Genomic DNA, 21,730 nt, shown 5'->3' with positions numbered 1-21,730 from the left:
CTCTCTCACTTTGTCCCAGCTTACCTTTCCCACTCCCCGTGTCCTCAAGTCCATTCTCTACGTCTGTGTCTTTATTCCTGTCCTGGCCCTAGGTTCTTAAGAACCACTTTTTTTTTTTAGATACCATATATATGTGTTAGCTTACAGTATTTGTTTTTCTCTTTCTGACTTACTTCACTCTGTATGACAGTCTCTAGGTCCATCCACCTCACTACAAATAACTCAATTTCATTTCTTTATATGGCAGAGTAATATTCCATTGTATATATGTGCCACATCTTCTTTATCCATTCATCTGTCGATGGACACTTAGGTTGCTTCCATGTCCTGGCTATTGTAAATAGAGCTGCAGTGAACATTGTGGTACATGACTCTTTTTCAATTATGGTTTTCTCAGAGTATATGCCCAAGAGTGGGATTGCTGGGTCGTATGGTAGTTTTATTTTTAGATTTTTAAGGAATCTCCATTCTATTCTCCATAGTGGCTGTATCAATTTACATTCCCACCAACAGTGCAAGGGGGTTCCCTTTTCCCCACAACCTCTCCAGCATTTATTGTTTGTAGATTTTTTGATGATGGCTATTCTGACTGGTGTGAGGTGATACCTCGTTGTAGTTTTGACTTGTATTACTCTAATGATTAGTGATGTTGAGCATCCTTTCATTTTTGTTGGCAATCTGTATATCTTCTTTGGAGAAATGTCTGTTTAGGGTCTTCTGCCTATTTTTGGAATGGGTTGTTTGTTTTCTTGATATTGAGCTGCATGAGCTTGTAAATTTTGGAGATTAATCCTTTGTCAGTTGCTTCATTTACAAATATTTTCTCCCATTCTAAGGGTTGTCTTTTCGTCTTGTTTACAGTTTCCTTTGCTGTGCAAAAGCTTTTAAGTTTCATTAGGCCCCATTTGTTTACTCTTGTTTTTATTTCCATTTCTCTAGGAGGTGTGTAAAAAAGGATCTTGCTGTGATTTATGTCATAGAGTGTTCTACCTATGTTTTCCTCTAAGAGTTTTATAGTGTCTGGCCTTCCATTTAGGTTTTTAATCCATTTTGAGTTTATTTTTGTGTATGGTGTTAGGGAATGTCCTAATTTCATTCTTTTACATGTAGCTGTCCAGTTTTCCCAGCACCACTTCTTGAAGAGATTATCTTTTCTCCATTGTATATTCTTGCCCCCTTAATCAAAAATAAGGTGACCATATGTGTGTGGGTTTTTCTCTGGGTTTTCTATCCTGTTCCATTGATCTACATTTCTGTTTTTGTGCTGGTACCATACTGTCTTGATTACTGTAACTTTGTAGTATAGTCTGAAGTCAGGGAGCCTGATTCCTACAGCTCCATTTTTCTTTCTCAAGATTGCTTTGGCTATTCAGGGTCTTTTGTGTTTCCATACAAATTGTGAAATTTTTTGTTCTATTTCAGTGAAAAATGCCATTGGCAGTTTGATAGGTATTGCACTGAATCTGTAGATTGCTTTCAGTAGTAGAGTCATTTTCACAATGTTGATTCCTCTGATCCAAGAACATGGTATATCTCTCCATCTGTTTGTATCATCTTTAATTTCTTTCATCAGGGTCTTATAGTTTTCTGCATACAGGTCTTTTGTCTCCTTAGGTAGGTTCATTCCTAGGTATTTTATTCTTTTTGTTGCAATGGCAAATGTGAGTGTTTCCATAATTTCTCTTTCAGATTTTTCATCATTAGTGTATAGGAATGCAAGAGATTTCTTTACATTAATTTTTTATCCTGCTATTTTACCAAATTCATTGATTAGCTCTAATAGTTTTCTGGTAGCCTCTTCAGGATTCTCTATGTATAGTATCATGTCATCTGCAAACAGTGACAGTATTACTTCTTTTCCAATTTGGATTCCTTTTATTTCTTTTTCTTCTCTGATTGCTGTGGCTAAAACTTTCAAAACTATGTTGAATAATAGTGGTGAAAGTGGACGACCTTGTCTTGTGCCTGATCTTAGAGGAAATGGTTTCAGGTTTTCACCATTGAGAACGATGTTGGCTGTGGGATTGTCATATATAGCCTTTATTATGTTGAGGTAAGTTCCCTCTATGCCTACTTTCTGGAGGATTTTTATCATAAATGGGTGTTGAAATTTGTCAAAAGCTTTTTCTGCATCTACTGAGATGATCATATGGGTCTTCTCCTTCAGTTTGTTCATATGGTTTATCACATTGATTGATTTGCATATATTGAAGAATCCTTGCATTCCTAGGATAAGCCCCACTTGATCATGGTGTATGATCCTTTTAATGTGCTTTTGGATTCTGTTTGCTAGTACTTTGTTGAGGATTTTTGCATCTATGTTCATCAGTGATATTGGCCTGTAGTTTTCTTTCTTTGTGACATCTTTGTCTGATTTTGGTATCAGGGTGATGCTGGCCTCGTAGGATGAGTTTGGGTGTGTTCCTCCCTCTGTTATATTTTGGAAGAATTTGTGGAGGATAGGTGTTAGCTCTTCTCTAAATGTTGGACAGAATTTGCCTGTGAATCCATCTGGTCCTGGGCTTTTGTTTGTTGGAAGATTTTCCTTTTTTTTTTTTTTTTTTTTTTTTTTGCGGTACACAGGCCTCTCACTGTTTTGGCCTCTCCCGTTGCGGAGCACAGGCTCCAGACGTGCAGGCTCAGTGGCCATGGTTCATGGGCCCAGCCTCTCCACGGCATGTGGGATCTTCCTGGACCAGTGCATGAACCCATGTCCCCTGCATTAGCAGGCGAACTCTCAACAACTGCACCACCAGGGAGGCCGTGTTGGAAGATTTTTAATCACACTTTCAATTTCAGTGCTTGTGATTGGTCTGTTTATATTTTCTATTTCTTCCTGGTTCAGTCTCAGAAGGTTGTGCTTTTCTATGAATTTGTCCATTTCTTCCAGGTTGTCCATTTTATTGGCATACAGTTGCTTGTAGTAATCTCTCAAGATTCTTTGTATTTCTGCAGTGTCAGTTGTTACTTCTTTTTCATTTCTAATTCTGTTGGTTTGAGTTTTCTTTCATTTTTTCTGGATGAGTCTGGCTAGTAGTTTATCAATTTTGTTTATCTTCTCAAAGAACCGATTTTAGTTTTATTGATCTTTGTTATTGTTGCCTTCATTTCATTTCATTGATTTCTGATCTGATCTTCATGATTTCTTTCCTTCTGCTAACTCTGGGGTTTTCTTGCTCTTTCTCTAATCACTCTCGGTGTAAAGTTAAGTTGTTTTTTTGAGATTTTTATTGCTTCTTGAAGTAGGATTGCATTGCTATAAACTGCCTTCTTAGAACTTCTTTGCTGCATCGCATAGGTTTTGGGTCGTCTTTTCATTGTCATTTATTTCTAGGTATTTTTGAATTTTCTCTTTGATTTCTTCGGTGATCTCTTGGTTGATTAGTAGTGTATTGTTTAGCCTCCATGTGTTTGTATTTTTTACAGATTTTTTCCAGTAATTCATATCTAGTCTCATTGTGTTGCAGTTGGAAAAGATACTTGATATGATTTCAACTTTCTTAAATTCACCAAGGCTTGATTTGTGACTCAAGATATGATTTATCCTGGAGAATGTTCCATGAGCACTTGAAAAGAAAGTGTATTCTGGTGTTTTTGGATGGAGTGTCCTATAAATATCAATTAAGTCCATCTTGTTTAATGTATCATTTAAAGCTTGTGTTTCCTTATTCATTTTTATTTTGGATGATCTCTCCATTGGTGAAAATGGTGTGTTAAAGTCCCCTACTATGATTGTGTTACTGTTGATTTCCCCTTTTATGGCTTCCAGCATTTGCCTTATGTATTGAGGTTCTCCTATGTTGGTTCATAAATATTTACGATTGTTATATCTTCTTCTTGGATTGATCCCTTGATCATTATGTAGTGTCCTTCTTTGTCTTTTGTAATAGTTTTTATTTTAAAGTCTGTTTTGTGTGATATGAGAATTGCTACTCCAGCTTTCTTTTGATTTCCATTTGCAAGGAGTATCTTTTACCAACCCCTCACTTTCAGTCTGTATGCGTCCCTAGGTCTGAATTGGGTCTCTTGTAGACAGGATATGTACGGATTTTGTTTTTGTATCCTTTCAGCCAGTGTATGTCTTTTGGTTGGAGCATTTAATCTGTTTACATTTAAGGTAGTTATTGATATGTATGTTCCTATTACCATTTTCTTAATTGTTTTGGGTTTGTTATTTCAGGTCTTTTCCTTCTCTTGTGTTTCCTGCCTAGAGAAGTTCCTTTGGCATTTGTTGTAAAGCTGGTTTGGTGGTGCTGAATTCTCATAGCTTTTGCTTGTCTGTGAAGGTTTTAATTTCTCTGTCAAATCTGAATGAGATCCTTGCTGGGTAGAGTAAGCTTGGTTTTAGTTTTTTCCCTTTCATCACTTTAAATATGTCTTGCCACTCCTTTCTGGCTTGCAGAGTTTCTGCTGAAAAATCAGCTATTAACCTTATGGGGATTCCCTTGTATGTTATTTGTTGCTTTTAATATTTTTTCTTTGTATTTAATTATCATAGTTTGATTAATATGTGTTGGCATGTTTCTCCTTGGATTTATCCTGTATGGGACTCTGCATTTCTTAGACTTGACTGACTATTTCCTTTCCCATATTAGGGAAGTTTTCAACTATAATCTCTTCAAATATTTTCTCAGTCCCATTCTCTTCTCTTCTTCTTCTGGGACCCCTGTAATTCGAATGTTAGTGCGTTTAATGTTGTCCCAGAGGTCTCTGAGACTGTCTTCAATTCTTTTCATTCTTTTTTCTTTATTCTGCTCTGTGGTAGTTATTTCCACTCTTTTATCTTCCAGGTCACGTATCCGTTCTTCTGCCTCAGTTATTCTGCTATTGATTCCTTCCAGAGAATTTTTAATTTCATTTTTTGTGTTGTTCATCATTGCTTGTTTGTTCTTTAGTTCTTCTAGGTCCTTGTTAAACGTTTCTTGTATTTTCTCCACTCTATTTCCAAGATTTTGGATCATCTTTTCTAACATTACTCTGAATTCTTTTTCAGGTAGACTGCCTATTTCCTCTTCATTTATTTGGTCTGGTGGTTTTTTACCTTGCTCCTTCATCTGCTGTGTGTTTTTCTGTCTTCTCATTTTGCCTAACTTACAGTGTTTGGGGTCTCCTTTTTGCAGGCTGCAGGTTCATAGTTCCCGTTGTTTTTGGTGTCTTCCCCCAGTGGCTAAGGTTTGTTCAGTGGGTTGTGTAGGCTTCCTGGTGGAGGGGACTAATGCCTGTGTTCTGGTGGTAGAGGCTGGATCTTGTCTTTCTGGTGGGAAGGTCCATGTCTGGTGGTGTGTTTTGGGGTGTCTGTGGACTTATTATGATTTTAGGCAGCCTCTCTGCTAATGGGTGGGGTTGTGTTCCTGTGTTGCTAGTTGTTTGGCATATGGTGTCCAGCACTGTAGCTTGCTGGTCGTTGAGTAGAGCTGGGTCTTAGCATTGAGATGGAAGTCTCTGTGAGAGCTTTTGGCATTTGATATTACTTGGAGCCGGGAGGTCTCTGGTGGACCAATGTCCTGAACTCGGCTCTCCCACCTCAGAGGCAGAGACCTGACACCCGGCCGGAGCACTAAGACCCTGTCAGCCACATGGCTAAATAAAACTTTCTTGGCCTTTCACAGGTAACCTGACTCGGACAGAATGGATAGAGATGGGTAGGTGGAACTCGTAGAGTCGCTGGCACCTCCAATGTGTCCACTCTGGGCAGCTCCTCCCGGATAGCTGCCTGTGACTTACACAGGATCCCCAGTTGGGACATGGATTCTTAATGGTGATATATTTTTTCATTTGGTACACTATATTATTGAAGGTGTTTTTAATATCCTAAAATAACAAATAAAATCAGACATTATCTTTTTCTGATATCACTTTTTTAAAAAATGTATTTATTTATTTTTGGCTGCGTTGGGTCTTCATTTTTGCATGCAGGCTTTACCTAGTTGCGGGGAGTGGGGGTTACTTTTTGTTGCCGGGTGTGGGCTTCTCATTGTGGTGGCTTCTCTTGTTGCAGAGAGCAGGCTCTAGGGCACGCAGGCTCAGTATATGTGGCACATGGGCTTAGCTGCTCTGCAACATGCGGATCTTCCCAGACCAGGGCTTGAACCCATGTCCCCTGCATTGGCAGGCAGATTCTCAACCACTGCGCCACCAGGGAAGTCTCTGATATCACTTTTTAATAGAAGAATCTTACTGGCAAAATTGCAGCTGAACATTCTGGAATTACTGAAGATTCTTTGAGCCAGTTTTGTATAATAGTTCATATGAAATAGATGTAGGGATTGTGATGACAGCAATTGTTCCTAAGAGCCTTCATCACAATGGACATTTGGCCAATGAGTCCAGGATTTCAGAGTCTGGGCTAAGACATGATTAGTTTGTTGATCTACAGGGTGACTTTGTGAATCTCATGTTACCTCACATAATAATTTATGTTCCTGGGAAGCTTCCATAGAGGTTTTGAGTAAAAAAATATAGGCATAAGAATAAATGGATTATGAAAGATGGGAAGTAAAGACTATTTTCCTTAGCTACTTCTTCAGATGGTTTTTTTTTTTTTTTTTCAGTACGCGGGCCTCTCACTGTTGTGGCCTCTCCCGTTGCGGAGCACAGGCTCTGGACGCACAGACTCAGTGGCCATGGCTCACGGGCCTAGCCAGTCCGCGGCATGTGGGATCTTCCCGGACCGGGGCACGAACCCATGTCCCCTGCATCAGCAGGCGGACCCTCAACCACTGCGCCACCAGGGAAGCCCTCTTCAGATGATTTTGAGACAGCAAAATGGGAGTGGGAGGTGAGGGAGCACATGGAAAATGTAGGAGAAGATAGGTCAGTGCCACTCCTCCCTCTGCCTGGTGTTGACCCTGACACTGCAAAAGACTGGCCACTCTCCATCCAGAGGCAGAGTGTAGATAATTTGAGATGACACCCATATCTAGGGAGTCAACATCCACCGAAATGGGGAAATAGTAAGTTTTTTGCCCTTTCTTTGGGCAAACTGTGAGTGGAGTAGCTTTTGAAGAACTCTACTTTTCTAGTTCTTCCACTTTGAATAGCGCAGCACAAAGAATCTGCTAAGCATCAGAGAAAGAAAGCTCTGGAAAACTTGCTCTTCAAGTGCCTAGCATTGAGTGCCTGTTATTGTAGTTAGTGCCCAGTAAATGACAGAGACTATGGCCATTATCAGTATCTTCATGTTAAGAATGCTTATTCACAAATATGAATATCACTGAGGTTTCCCAGAGACAGAATTTGGGCTTAGAAATGCCCGTTTCTTTGGAGCTCATGCATCAGTTTGCATGCTTCTGCTGTTTATTATAAACATCATTTCTTTCTATAAACACAGTCAGTCTTTAGTACAGTGGTCTACTATAATTTATTACCACACTAAAACTATTTCTACATTATCAGTACTAAAACACTTTACTGTTGAAACAAGAAACAGATTAAGGAAAGCTATCATACTTTTCTTGCTTTGGGGTAAGGAAAACAGTAAAAGTAACCATAGATTTAATAAAAGACGTTAGGAAATGAAGTCTTCTCAGAATCTTTTTGTTTAGTCAATTTGGTTACATTTTAAAGAAGACAGTCAAATGGAGGCTAGAATATGTGATCATCCAATTTTGATTTTCCACTAGTCATAGTAAAGTCAGGAAATAGTAAGTTAAGAAAATCTAGCATTCCTTTCCAAGGGAAAAAATAGCACTTTTAAAAATAAGGTGAAAATGAAATTTTTTTCCTGGTAAACAATCACAAATATTTTACCTTGCTGAACTTAAGGAAATCAATTTGGGAGAGACTTACTGGCAAAATAGTGGTATGGGGTTAAGAGATACGAATTACTACATATAAACTAGATAAGCAACAGATATACTGTTATCGCACAGGGAATTATAGCCATTATCTTGTAATAATTTTTAATGGCATATAATCTGTAAAAATCCTGAATCACTATGCTATACATCTGAAACCAATATAATATTGTAAATCAACTATACTTAAATTAAAAAAAGGAATTGACAAAGAAGATTATAAAATGAGTTGTTAGGAACAATGTCTCAAACATTTTAAATAAGTGCTGGCTTCAAACAGCCTTGAAAGTGTGCTTTAGAGTTACCATTCCGTTCCTGTCAGCCCTAGAGAGTATATGTATTACTAACTAATCTAAAAATTAAATAGTCATTCCCAAATAAAATCAATCAATTCATTGTGATTGATTAAAGTTAAGTAAATTGCTTTTCTATCTGCATGACATTTAGGGAAACAATACAAGTATAAACACACGCACACATCTCCAAGAAAAATGGCCTGTTCACTGTGGGAGCTTTGACTGCTGATTTTTAACTGCTGTCCCCAGAGGTTCCAGGAATCAGGTGATTCAGGATGCAAGCACATAATCCCTTCACACCAATAATTAAGAGCAACACACAGAGTAACTGGGCTGTGTCAAGAAAACCAGATAATAAACACATGCACACGTGTTAAGCTGCACTACTTTACAGCTCATTCTGTGCAAACACAGTAATTTACATTTCCATTTTACCAGCATGAGTTGCCCTAAGGATAGCAAAAAAGTAAAAAGGCCCGGCCAGAGAGGGCAAGGGGACAGGATCTTAGGAGGTGAAACACATTTCTTTCCTTTTGAAGCAATATTATAGGATTTGTAACAAGGCTGGAGGGAATAGTTCATAGCTAGAGCTTTTCAAAGTAATACAAAATAAATGGTCTGAAGTAAACCAGCTGTAGCATTAAGACACAGAAAGTTTATGACATGCATATACTTTATGCCCTTGCAGCTAGGATAAAACACATTTCTTTTTTGTTTGGCTATCATAAGGATATTATGCATTTGAAGAAAATTAAAGTTTCAACAAACTCCACCATAAAAAGCAACAGCTAAAGCAGATTGAAGTGATAGAGAAACCTGCTTACAATTGGCACACAGAAATTTATCAGTGCTGCAAGTTCATGAGGTGTATAATTCCTGTATAAAGAACCAAATCAATATGGTCTTGCCCTAAAGACAATATTTATATCGATTGTCCAACTCAGATTAAGAACAACTTAATCCACAGGAATGCAACTACTCTGACTAATTTATGCATGGTGAATGTGACTCAGTGTTTTGTGGGATTGTGAAGAAAAAGCTAGATAAATATCCTGTGATTTGTTCATGCACTCTTTTAAGACTTTTGAGTTGGTAACCTAACTAATCTGGAATGAGATATTGATATTAGGAAGGTGACACTTGGGCTTTTTTGTGAATTATTCTACAATGACTTCAATGAGATGGACGAAACAAACAGTGCTCTCTGCAACCTCTGCCATTCTGTCCATCCTACTTCAATTTACATTTTGGAAAACTTTTTTTTTTTTCAATCTACTATATTCCTCCTACATGGTAGCAACAGGTCATCAAGTTTTTACTGTCAAGCTACAACTTTTAGATGGAAAGCCAATTACTGATACAAAGTATGTTGAACTGAAAGTTATTTTCAGAAAGCAAAGTGAAAGCCAAAGAAACTAATGCTTACAAGACTATATTAATTACATTGAGATTATTTGAGAGCATATAGGCATGAGTATGGTCTCTGTACTAATTTCCATGAGAACATGCTACTCCCTTTAAGGCTGATGATTAGTAATTGCCACAATAACCAGCCATAGTTTGGAAAAGCAAAACACCTGGAATGATTTGTTTCACCAGAAGAAAAAAAAATGAGTCTTTTTATTAGATATAAACACTTGGTTTCTTAAAAGAGTATTTCTTTCAGAGAAATATTAAAAAGAGACTAAATTAATTGGTATTAAAATAAGGGGCAAAAGCCCTGACATTCCTACCAGTTGGATATCATGTACCTCCAAAATAAACAGTTTATTCTAAAGGCTCTCCCCTGGTTGGTTGACAAAGTGGAATAAGCCGTTTCACATAAACAGAGGTTGTTTATATTTACTTGGCAGTTAGGAAAGGGAAAAGGCTCCTATTTAGATTTTAGCAAATAGTTAGTAATAAGGAAATTGAAGATATGCTTTGCCTTTCAGCCACGCGGAGCCGACTATAGTATCTACTTCCCATCATGTGCATTATTTGAATATAAACCACCAGTTACCCTTCACGTTAGCTTAAGTATGCTGAAATGCAGCCATGTAAAAATTACTTAATGCAGAGCCGTGGATTCCCTTCTCTGTTTAAAATAAATTTGACTTGCTCGATTTTCCCATAAAACTACTTTTGAATTCTCTTTGTCAGGGGGGAAGTTATCCAATTACAAATCAACAACTGCTAAAGCTGAAATTGGTAAAGCCAAAACGGCAGCAAATAGTTTAGAAACTTACAATGTCCATTCCCAAAATGAAGTCTTTTTTCATCCGCACCATGTTTTGACTTGTTATAGCCACAGAACCTAGAGGTAAATCAAAGGAAGAGAACACAGAAAGAAAATATACTTAAAACAATTATGTATGTTCAGAATGTGCAAAGCACAAAAAATAAAGCATTTTGCACAAACAATTAAATGCTTTAGTGAAAGTTTAATGACTTCATATTTTCTAAATCCTCTAGAGAAAGCCTCTTTCTCTGGGGACCCTGGAGAGCTGCCTAATGAGGAGATATGGAGAGATGCTACCCCACTGTGCAGACCCCTTCAGTTCAGTTTTTATAATGGCCCTAGAAAGTGTTTATAGTATTTTTTTTAAAAAACGACTGCTGTTAGAATGAATGAAGGGTAAAGTTTCCATTGTTAGTGATTAGTGCTGTGCAGTGTTACCAGTGTTCTGGGTGAGAAAGTGTAAGGGAAATCTGGGGTGTATTTGATGAGAGAAGGGATAATTGAAAAAAGAAAGTAAAAACCAAGAGTGAGGTCAAAAGAAGTGGTGGGTGTTGGAGACTGGGGCAAGAATTTAATGAAAAAAAGAAACTCAAAACTAAAGATGGAGAATCAAAAGAAAGGGAGGAAAAAAAAGAAATATCTACAATACAAGTGGAGACATTCTTATTGTTAAAATATTTTATTGACCACACTTTTCAGATTTTAGTGGCAATTGAGGGGAGCAAGCAATGCAATAATGAAAGTAAGTCATAAAACAGACTGTGAACTCACCTCCCAATCAAAATGTAGGTGACGACTGCGAGGAGAATAATTGCTACTGCCGCTGAAATGGCAATCATTACCACTTGGCTATTTTCCCCGGAAATGGAGAAAGCTGTGAGGTTGGAGAGCAAAAATAAGAAACGACCAGGCATTAACACATCATAACTAACATCTACGTGAAAATGTTGATAAATTAAGTCCTATTTATTTTGCTTTTACCTAAAATATGGTTTGTTGTCTGATACAATGTAAAAAGAATTCTTCACTGAGTGTAAAAAATAGACATTTTGTATAATTTTACTTGAAATTTCTGATTAATAAGATTAAATACTCTGCTTTCACTGACATCAATCAAAACTATTTGGGCATCTACTGCATAAAATATGCTGGACTGGTTTTCTCTATACTCATTGGCAAGAAACTCATCAAATAAACAATAATTATCAGAGAAATATAGAGAATAGGTAAGATTTCCCAGAACGAAACTATAAAAGCGTTCTCATTAGCTTGTTTAGTCTCCAGTATCTGTATTTATTTAAAAGGTGGTATCATACCTGTCCTATGTACCTCAACACATGTTACCAACAAATTGTTCCTGTCCCTGTATTTCCTACCTTTGTAGATGGCCCATCATTCATTCACTCACCAACATGAGGTATTGGCAAAAATTGTCCAGGAGCCAAATCTGGCCTGCCATCAGTTTTTGTATAGCTCAGAGGCTTAGAAAAATTTACATTTTTTTAATGGTTGCAAAAAGTCAAAAGAAGATTCTGTGATATATGAAAATTATATAAAATTTAAATTTTTGTGTCTATAAATAAAATTACATTGGAACACAGCCACATTCATTTATTTGTACATTGTCTATGGCTGCTTTTATGCTACAATTAGCCAAGTTAGGTAGGAGCAACAGAGAATGTATGTACACAAAGCCTAAAATATTTATTCTCTAGCCCCTTACAGAAAATGTTTACTGACCCTTGACCTAAACCAATGATTCTCTAACTTTAATGTTCACATAAATCATTTGAGGACCTTTTGGAAAAAGCAGTTTCTGATTCAGTCAGTCTGGAGTGGGGACTGAGACTGTGCATATCTTATGAGCCCCCAGTGATGCTGATGCTGCCGATTGCAGACTACAACCTTTTGAGTAGCAAAGATGTAGACCATAAATATAAAGTCACCTTGTCCTCTCCCTCTCCTGATTTTTCTATACCCAATTAATCACCAAACTCTTTTAAATATTTTAGTTTCTGTCTTCACTTCTCTCCTGGATTACAGTAAGAAATTCCCAATGGATCTCTACTTGCAGGCCTTTCCTATCTTCTACCTGGCCACCAGAGTATTCCTTCTAAGCCATGAGTTTGATTATGTCATTCTCATGCAGGGCTCTCCATCACTTTCTGGATAAAATGCATGTAAAACCATTTAGGATCTGTTCTCTGCCTAAATCCCCAGGCTCACCTGCTAACAAAATCCATAAGCATTCTAATCTCTACACTCTCTAAAATATACTCAGTTCCTGGAACATTCCCTCTCATGCACTCATACTTTAATATTTATAGTTTTTGTAGTAAATGCTAATTAAACAAATGAATCAGTGCTGTATCAAAAGAAAAGCTCAGAAGAGAAGGTTTAGTTATACTATCAGCTCTTCAGAAGCCAATATCACATCTTGAACCTGATGAAAAATCTAAGGTTGGAAGTTTTTCTCTAAGATAATGCAGTTTAGGGAATAAATGATGTAAATAAAGAAACATGGCAGATAGGCTGTTAAAAGTTTTCTAAGCATCTGAAAAAAAGAACTCAGAGTGTGGCAGGATGGTATACTCATAATATAAACTGTTGCAAGCACTTTATTCTTTACTATCAGAAAACTATTGTTTACGCCACGTGGCAGTCGTGGGAGTGCCTGTTAGGATCTCCCTACTGCCAAGCCTGCAGTGGGCAGACAGCTCGCAGCTGCTGCACCTTCAGGATCCACTGCAGCCACGCTCTCCTCAATGACAAAACATGGCAAGGGGACTGCAGCCAGGCCATTTCTGCCCAATGCAGCGGTCCTGTAAGGGCAATCTTCATGCTGAGGCTCCCCGTTGGTTTGGTGAGACCCTCACAGCTGCATTGCTCTCTGAGAGTCCCCCTCCTTAACCCTCTGCCTTCTCTCTGTCTTCATACATGGCTGACCTACATCTCAGTCTCAGGCTCTGCTTGGCCATTTCTCTTCCTCCCCTTTTACCTTTTATCTGTATCCCCACACTCCCTGAAGTTCACACAATTCCACCTTAATATCTGCTTCACAGAAGACATGGACTGATACATTCCTCTCCACTGGCTATAGATCTGTGAATCATTTGTAAATAACTTAACCTTGTAATTCAACAATGCTCCATGAACATATAATAATCACTTTATCTCATGCTTTTCACTTTGCATAGTGTAGCAACTTATAAAGAGCAGCAAGTTCTGAATTCGCTGGTAAATTTTAGCCAGTTTGTAAAATAAATGTCAGTGAAACTGGTAGAGGAAACATGATAGAAAAAAGAAGAATTCTCTATTTCTTTTCTTGTCAAAGACAGGATTAAACTAGACCTCTCTACAATTTCCTCTAGCTCTAGATATCTATGAATCCCAGAGACTATCTAAAAGCACATAACCAAATCAGATCATTTTTGGTTACTGAATTGGCAAACATTTGAATGAATAGTATTGATTAAATTGTGTGTTATACAGTTGTCTAATAATTTTATGTGGCATACTGGCAAAAACTGATACCTATTATGTCAGGAATTCAGTTTGAATATGTTTTCCCACAAGCACACTGCTCCCCCTGGCTCTAGTCTCTTCCCATTTTTGTCCATCCTACACATGCTGTCCACTCTGCCTAAAGCAGACTGGCAAGGAGCTCGTTCTCGTGAACCAGAATGACTGGCTTTGTACCAATCTGCTGTGTGACATAATAATATGATTGTTGTGAGGATTAAAGGAGTTAATACAAGTTAAACACCTAGAACAGTGCTAAACATGCAATAAGGGTTTAATAAATGTTATATATTTTTATTATTTCATTTTCCCGGTAAAGAATTGGCAAAAGTACTCCATATCCCACAAAATTACATATGAATATCTAATCTTGGTATATAAAGTTCTCTATATAATGATTCTATTCTACCTTTGTCAGCCTTTCTTAATGTCCCCTAAAAATAGGGTCCAAGAGATTAAAGTTGCTGCATACCCATTCATTAAAAACAACAAAAAGGCAGTATGAAACATTTAGGAGTGCTGACTAAATTGTCCCTGAGCTAATCTTCTTGAATAGTAATATCCAGTAGAATCCTCCATTTCCAGATCTCAGCTTTATCCCACATACTTTTGCTCTGGAAATTCCTTGGATGTTCAAATTATGTACGATTTATTTAAACACAAAACAAACACACACACACACAGACACACAGACATACACACACACCCCGAGTGCTTACTATACTATTATACCAGGTAATATTTTAAGCACTTTACAAACAACAATTAATTTAATCAACATAAAAACCCTATTGAGTCATGCACGATGATCTTTCCCAATTTACAGACAGGGAAGCTGAGGCAGTGAAAGTTGAAGCAGCTTGTCGAGGTCATCCCAATACATGGCAGCTCCCTTTAGGGTTCTTTCTCTAACTCCTACATTGTGCCTGCCTTTCTCAGGCACAAAGCACACACCCTGGATTCAGTTTCTGCCCACTGAGGCTTTCCAGACAGATGGACTGCCTGTTTTCCCAAACATGTCACACTGTTTAAGTCTTAAAGTCTGGGACTTCTTGCTTTGGTGGATGTCACCTTTGTTCTAGGAAGGTCCTTTTACTCATATACACTCTATGCTTTCTGTGGGACTTTTAGCATGACCTTTTTTTTTTTATTAATATGCAATAGCAGCACTGGATCAGTACTCCAAAATCTGGAGGCTCACTGACTCCACTTACTAGTTCTGCAATCTCAGAAAAAACATAAAACTCTGTGTCCTAGACCATGGCTAAAAGGAAATCATAGCATCTTAATAGCTTATAGAACAGGATCAAATGAAATGTTTACGCAAATGCTTTTCATACTGTCACAAAAATACATGGGTTCTAAAATCAGATCGATCATTTACCAATTGTATAACTTTAGAAATCTTACTTAACCTCCCTATGCCTCAGTTTCCTCTTCTGTAAAGTGATGATAATAAATGTAAAGCACTGACACATAAATAGTAAGAAACTTTCAAGCATTTAGGAAAATATATAACCCACTATGCCTCTATATTGTTACTGTAAACAAGATAAAAAAATACTAATTAAATTCCAGGTAGAAATACACTATTTTCTACTAAGAAACATTTATATGTGTTATGAATAAAACTTTATAATTAAAAAATAATAAAAACTAGAATAAGCAGCAAACCATTAAAGAAATCCAAACATGAGCCTTTTTTTATATCTTTTAAATATCAATCTATAACAAATAAGACTCTTAAATCCTTAGAGTTTTTATGAATATATCATTTTGATTTATAAAAACGGAGAGTTTTGATTTTTGTCTTTTTTCCCCTTAAGACAAAAGGTAATTTTTAAACCTATATTTACTTATATTTAAAGTCTGGAAGAATTCTATGGTAAAGCAGTAAGAGTAAACTGATTTAAAAAAAAAAATCAAACTGTGCAACTCAAAGATTTTTATAAAAGGAGAGGAGGGATATTAAAAAAGTTCCCTTTCTCTCTATGCTTTTTTCATCTGCTCTATCAATCAATGGAAATACAGCAAATATAAAACTTATTTGAAAAAGTCCTAAGACCCTGAAGTTTTCAAATGGGCTATTTCTTAAACCTCAGACACTGAAGTCTCATTAGATGATCATGCATAACACTACCACAACTATATCTGTGGTAAATCTGGAATCACATTAAAATTTTAGAATTTGTTGTTGTTGTTGCAAATTTATTTATCAGATAGGGTTAAGTGCTAATTAAGAACAAGAGAGGTTAGACTGATATTCCAAAATATGCATCAATATAATACATATTTATCTAATGGTGTTCTGCCCCTCTTGCCCCCCAATATGCCTAATTTCTACCACATGACATAATAAACATTTGATTTTTATATCTCTGTGATTTGTGATCTCTCTTGCTACAGCAAATCTAGGTTTTGTTGTTAATTCCAATAACTATTTAAAAGTTTGAAAAAATTCAATCTATAATCATTTCAAAACAAAGAACTTTCTTTGCTCCACTTAAAGTTTACAAAAAGAGTTAGAATTACAAATGTTAAATTGCAATTATATTTTGTTATTGTGTCATCTAAAATTTTTAATTTGTTTTAAACCTTGTTCACATGGATTTCCATGGTATTTTGCAGCATTTTGTTTCTAATGTCCTCAAAGAGTGATTTCTCCATATTCATTCCATCACAGGAGGATTAGGAGAGGTCTTGAAGTACAGTCTCCACATCTGAGACTTGAATCCCCTTCGATATCCAAGGGGGAATGGTTCTAGGACCCCCTACAGATATCAAAATCTGAGGATGCTCAAGTCCCTTACATAAAGTGGTGTAGTATTTGCATATAACCTAAGCACATCCTGCCCTATAATTTAAACCATCTCTAGATTACTTACAACACCTAATACAACTTAATGCTATGTAAATAGTTGCTGGATTGCCACAAACTAAAGCTGTGCTTTCTGGAATTTTTTTGTATATATTATATCTATATAATATACATTAAATTTTATTGAAGTATACTTGATTTACAATGTATTAATTTCTGCTGTACAGCAAAGTGACTCAGTTATACATATATAGATTATTTTTCAAATTCTGTCATATTCTTTTCCATTATGGGTTATCACAGGATATTAGATATAGTTTTGTATATTTTTGATCCAAGGTTGGTTGGATCTATGGATGTGGAACCTGTGGATCTGGAGGGCCAAGTGTGTAGATTTATGTTTTTGAGGATGGCAGCTCTCCTTTGAGTAGAAGAATTGTCATGCTTCAGCTGTGAGATAATAATTTCTAACACTAGATTCTTACACCCTGTAGAAGGTAGAGCTTGTTATTGTAAACAGCATTTCTAATTGTTTGACAAAAAGTGTGCCATAAAATATTTACTTTACCATATTAACTTAAACAACTTTTATAATTTTTGTTAATCTTGAATGTTTCTATGAGGGATGAAATTTGGGCATAAAATATTACCATACCAATAACAATGTGATTTTATACCATGAATAAAATATTTAGAAAATAGGAAATATAGATGCCAGGGAGAAATGGCAAATTGGAACTGTCAAAAGAGATTACTGTGTGTCCTTTCGGTAGAATGCTAGGCATTGTCAGACTCTCCCTGGATAATCTGTTTCTAAAGCGTGTTCATCTTTGATTGTCTTCCTGGCCTGTTTTGCAACTATGAAGTTAGTTGTAGACAATGAATAGTTATATATGTGATTTTTCTCATTACAACTAGAATGATATATTCACTAGAGATATGACTGTTTTATGTGCATTCGAAAAGATGAGCCCAATCATTATAGTTATTGCCTTATAGTATATTAACCAGTTTTGGACAGATTAACCAATTTGTTTAAGTACTCCTGATTGTCTACACACTCATACACACAAACAGACACAACATATACAAATATGTATGTATATGTGTATATGTATCTGTTCTTCAAATTTCTCTTTAAATCAGTTTACTCTCTTACTAGTCTCTTCATTAATTAATAAGTTAAATAAAATCTTTAATTTGTGTTCACTTTATATTAATATCATAGCCATGATTTTCCCTTTTGAAACTTATATTTTAGCAGAGGGGTTTTCTAATATGAAGTGAATGCATTTAAAGAAAATCAGAATGTTACTGGGAAAATGTTTGCTAATTTTAGATAAATTTAGTGTCAGACACACAGGACCAACAAAATTACTTGTGAATGTGAATGAGGTGATGAATCAGGTTTAGAAAATCCTTAACCTCCAAGTAATACAAGATTAAATGTGTTAAGGATTAAAACAATATTAAGTTCCTCATGGATCATCACATTTCTTTTTTTGTAGTTCATTGAACCATACAATGAACCTGAAATACCTGAATTAACAGGTACTAGAAGTTAAAATGTTACCATATTAAATAATGACCCTCAAAGGAATTTATGGCCAATAGAAGATCAGAAGCATTCCAGGCATTAGAATATGTTCGATTTGTAAAAGAGAAACACACACACACACACACACACACACACACACACACAGATGTACATTTACACAAACATAAGTAAACAGACCCAATGCTATGCAAAATTGTTAAATGTCCCCCAAGCAATATACTTTCAGTGTATCACATTTAGCTAAAACTTAGAGTGAGAATGAATTATCAGACACCCTTGCAACAGCCCTTTCCCCCATACACTATATTGAAAAAATACGTACAGTCTGGGCTAGTTTCGAACTCAAACTTGCGACTGTTGGTCCCAAATCCAGCTGCGGTCCGGGCTCGGATTTGGAATACATACGTAGTATCAGGCTTGAGGCTACTGATGGTAACATTTGTGCCTCTTGCCCTGAGAATTGTATAACTTGTCTCTTGTTCCTGCTTTGAGGTAAGAAACATCATGTTAAAATCGAATCTTCCTAATGCTGTCAAATGGTAAAAAGGTGAACCACTCAAAACCAATTCTTTCAAATTTTTAACACAGCTCATAGGACAGCTAAAAGAGGTGACAATCATTTAACTTTCTGAATGTAATAGAGGCTTTTTTTTTTTTTTTTTTTTTTTTTTTTTTTTTTTTTTTTTTGCGGTACATGGGCCTCTCACTGCTGTGGCCTCTCCCATTGCGGAGCACAGGCTCCGGACGCGCAGGCTCAGCGGCCATGACTCACGGGCCCAGCCGCTCCGCAGCATGTGGGATCCTCCCGGACCGGGGCACGAACCCGTGTCCCCTGCATCGGCAGGCGGACTCTCAACCACTGCGCCACTAGGGAAGCCCTAATAGAGGCATTTTTAAGCAAAAAAAATATTTACAAAATTTCCCAACTTGGATAAAATAATTTGTTCCCTGCACATAATGCAGGAAAATTTAGTTTTCATTTTTACCAATTACTGAATATGTGGATGAAAATAAGTTCTCTTCAAAGCTGAGGCTGAATGAAAGCTTCAGTCTAATTCCAAGAATAAACTTACAAAGACAAAAATACCCCCTTGAATTAAACTTAACAGGAATGTCCTACTGATTCTCAGAAAATATTTCCATTAACTGTAAAATATTAAACTTAAAAAGGTCCAGGTTTTATGTATAAACTCTACATTAATAACTTTCTTAGTATCAGCTATATTTGCACTGTGTTTAATCTAAGTCACTATGGTTTGTAGAGACTAAAATCTTCAGATAAAAGTCTAGAAATATTTCCCAAAAGGATTTACATTGTACTTTAGGAGATTCACACTGCACGTTAATTGTAAAGACTTTTTATGTCAAGCCTTGTTTACCAAAATGGACTTCCAGGAATTGTGTTTTTCCTTTAACATACGTTAGTATATGAGCACTTTATGGGTCACCTAATTTCAAGTAATGGTGGAATATCCCTGTACCTGGTGTGGGACCTAGAGTGGGTGATATAGAACAATGCATATCCTCAACCAAAACTAAATAGAATATTACAGAAAAAATGTAGTGTGTTATGGATACTTTTTAGTTAAAAATGCTGGTTATGTATCAGATAGCATTTGAGTTAGTATATAAATAATGAAGAGGGCTGAATATATTTATTTTGTGGAAATCATTATTTCATGTGTTAAAAATAATTATTAATCATATACCCAGAACATGGCTCTGTTCATCATCATTAGTGAACTAAACAGTCAAGAAAGCTAGACTTTGTAGAGCTTAAATTCTAGCAAAATGCTCAAAATATTTCTAAGCATTATATATATATTCGGAAATAATTTTAAAATTTATGAATGTATGCTATAAAAAATGTTTATATAAAGTATATTAAAAGTAATATTACACATAAATATGCATCAAATTTAAAATGCTTAGAGAATAATAGGTTCAGTCATTCTTTTCCTGCACTAATTAATATTGTTTTAAAATATGGATGTATATTGTGCTTTGTTAGTGGAGTTTGAAATGAGTTCAGAAAATGCTTTATGTTTGTAAAAGATATGAAGGTAGTTTCATAGTATTTTTGAATCAGCTTCATAGATCTACAAGTTGGGTGTTCCCTGGCTCTACTACCCAATCTGAACTAAGGTGCATCATTAATTGTCTTTTTATTTTGTTGTATCATCCATAAAACATGGATTCTTATATTTGCCCAGTCTATCTTGTCACACTTTTAAAAAGAGAAGATCATGCTCAAGTGAATACTTGACAGTACCACAGTGGATCACTGAAAGCCAGGAGATAACTTATTTATACTATGATTTTGGCACAGTGAGGTTTATAAGGTCTCACTTTCTTTCAGTGAAAGAGACATACCTTTTTCCCTGTAGGGGGCAGTATGAAAAAAAATGGGATCACATTGTGAAATACATTAACTTCAATAAACAGAATAACTACATAGTGCAAAGGAATGTTTATACATTGTTTTTATTTTGGACAACTGACCATACCACTAATTCTCATATCTCTAAAATAATCCATTTTCATGTAGAGGAAGGTATGCAATACAGGGGAAAACATACTACATGAGGAGTCATGGCTGCCAGAATTCAAAACAAAGATCTAATGTTTATTAGCAGTGAGGCTGTGAGAAATAATAGATAATGCCATCAACTCTCAGTTTTCTTATTTGTAAAAGAACCTATTTGCCCACTTTCATCAGATTATCAGACAGCTCAAAATAATGTATGCAGAAGTAGTCTGTAAATATAAACTATATCAACTCAATTTGTTTTTATTTCATTTTAAAATACTTTGTAAACTGCAGCAGGTACACAAATATGTCATGTTCATATTGGTAGCTATAAAACCACCCAGCTCTAATGATAAGATTTGAATACATCTTGCTTTCAAACCTAGCCATAATTTATAACCAGGGAGAAATAAGTGGTACTTAGAGTGATGAAATACTATGCCTTAAATTCTACTTATAAATAATCGTGTACCTATTTTTTATAATTGCATTACTGAACCACAATTTTATGATGTGAGGTAAACTTATCTACCCACTCTCATCTACCTTTCCTTGTACAAAGTCAAGAAAGCTTTCCATCGTCAGTTCAATAACACAATCGTTTCGTTATTAATTCAATGTTCCTATCTGTATTGAAGGAAATTCATGTGAATGTGAAGGTCAGGAAATGATGCTTAAGGCAATGAACTCAGGAATAATTCATCAATAGATTAAGGAATCGCTATATAATAGTTGGTAGAACAGGGGTCTCAGTGTGGAAGGACACAAATGTCATCTCTAATACCATAACTAGATGACTTAACGCTTGATAGTGACATCTTTTGCTATGGCTTATTGTTATAGAATGGAGGATATTTGACACAATGATTTCTAAACCTTCTTCTACCTATAAATCAAAGGTATCACACGACCAGAATTCTAAACAGAGCTCTTTCACTTGCTAGCAGTGTCATTGGTTTCTCTGAAAGAGCACACTCATGATTAGGTAA

General features: G+C 36.1%; 1 protein-coding gene across 1 annotated transcript in view; it reads right to left on the bottom strand.

Annotated features, from left to right (window-relative positions):
• Positions 1–21,730, bottom strand: part of EPHA3 (EPH receptor A3) — a 362,146-nt gene that overhangs the window by 58,558 nt on the left and 281,858 nt on the right. Inside the window, exons 7-9 of the mRNA XM_060010492.1 lie at positions 18,534–18,696; positions 11,085–11,187; positions 10,321–10,388 (exon numbers count right to left, since the gene is read on the bottom strand). Coding sequence (XP_059866475.1) covers positions 10,321–10,388; positions 11,085–11,187; positions 18,534–18,696 — 334 coding nt within the window. The remainder of the gene's footprint in view (positions 1–10,320; positions 10,389–11,084; positions 11,188–18,533; positions 18,697–21,730) is intronic.

Source organism: Delphinus delphis, chromosome 4 (genome assembly GCF_949987515.2).
Source record: "Delphinus delphis chromosome 4, mDelDel1.2, whole genome shotgun sequence".
Classification (NCBI taxonomy): Eukaryota; Metazoa; Chordata; class Mammalia; order Artiodactyla; family Delphinidae; genus Delphinus; species Delphinus delphis.
Note: the sequence above shows the minus strand (reverse complement) of the source record. Positions and strands in the feature narration are given on the sequence as shown.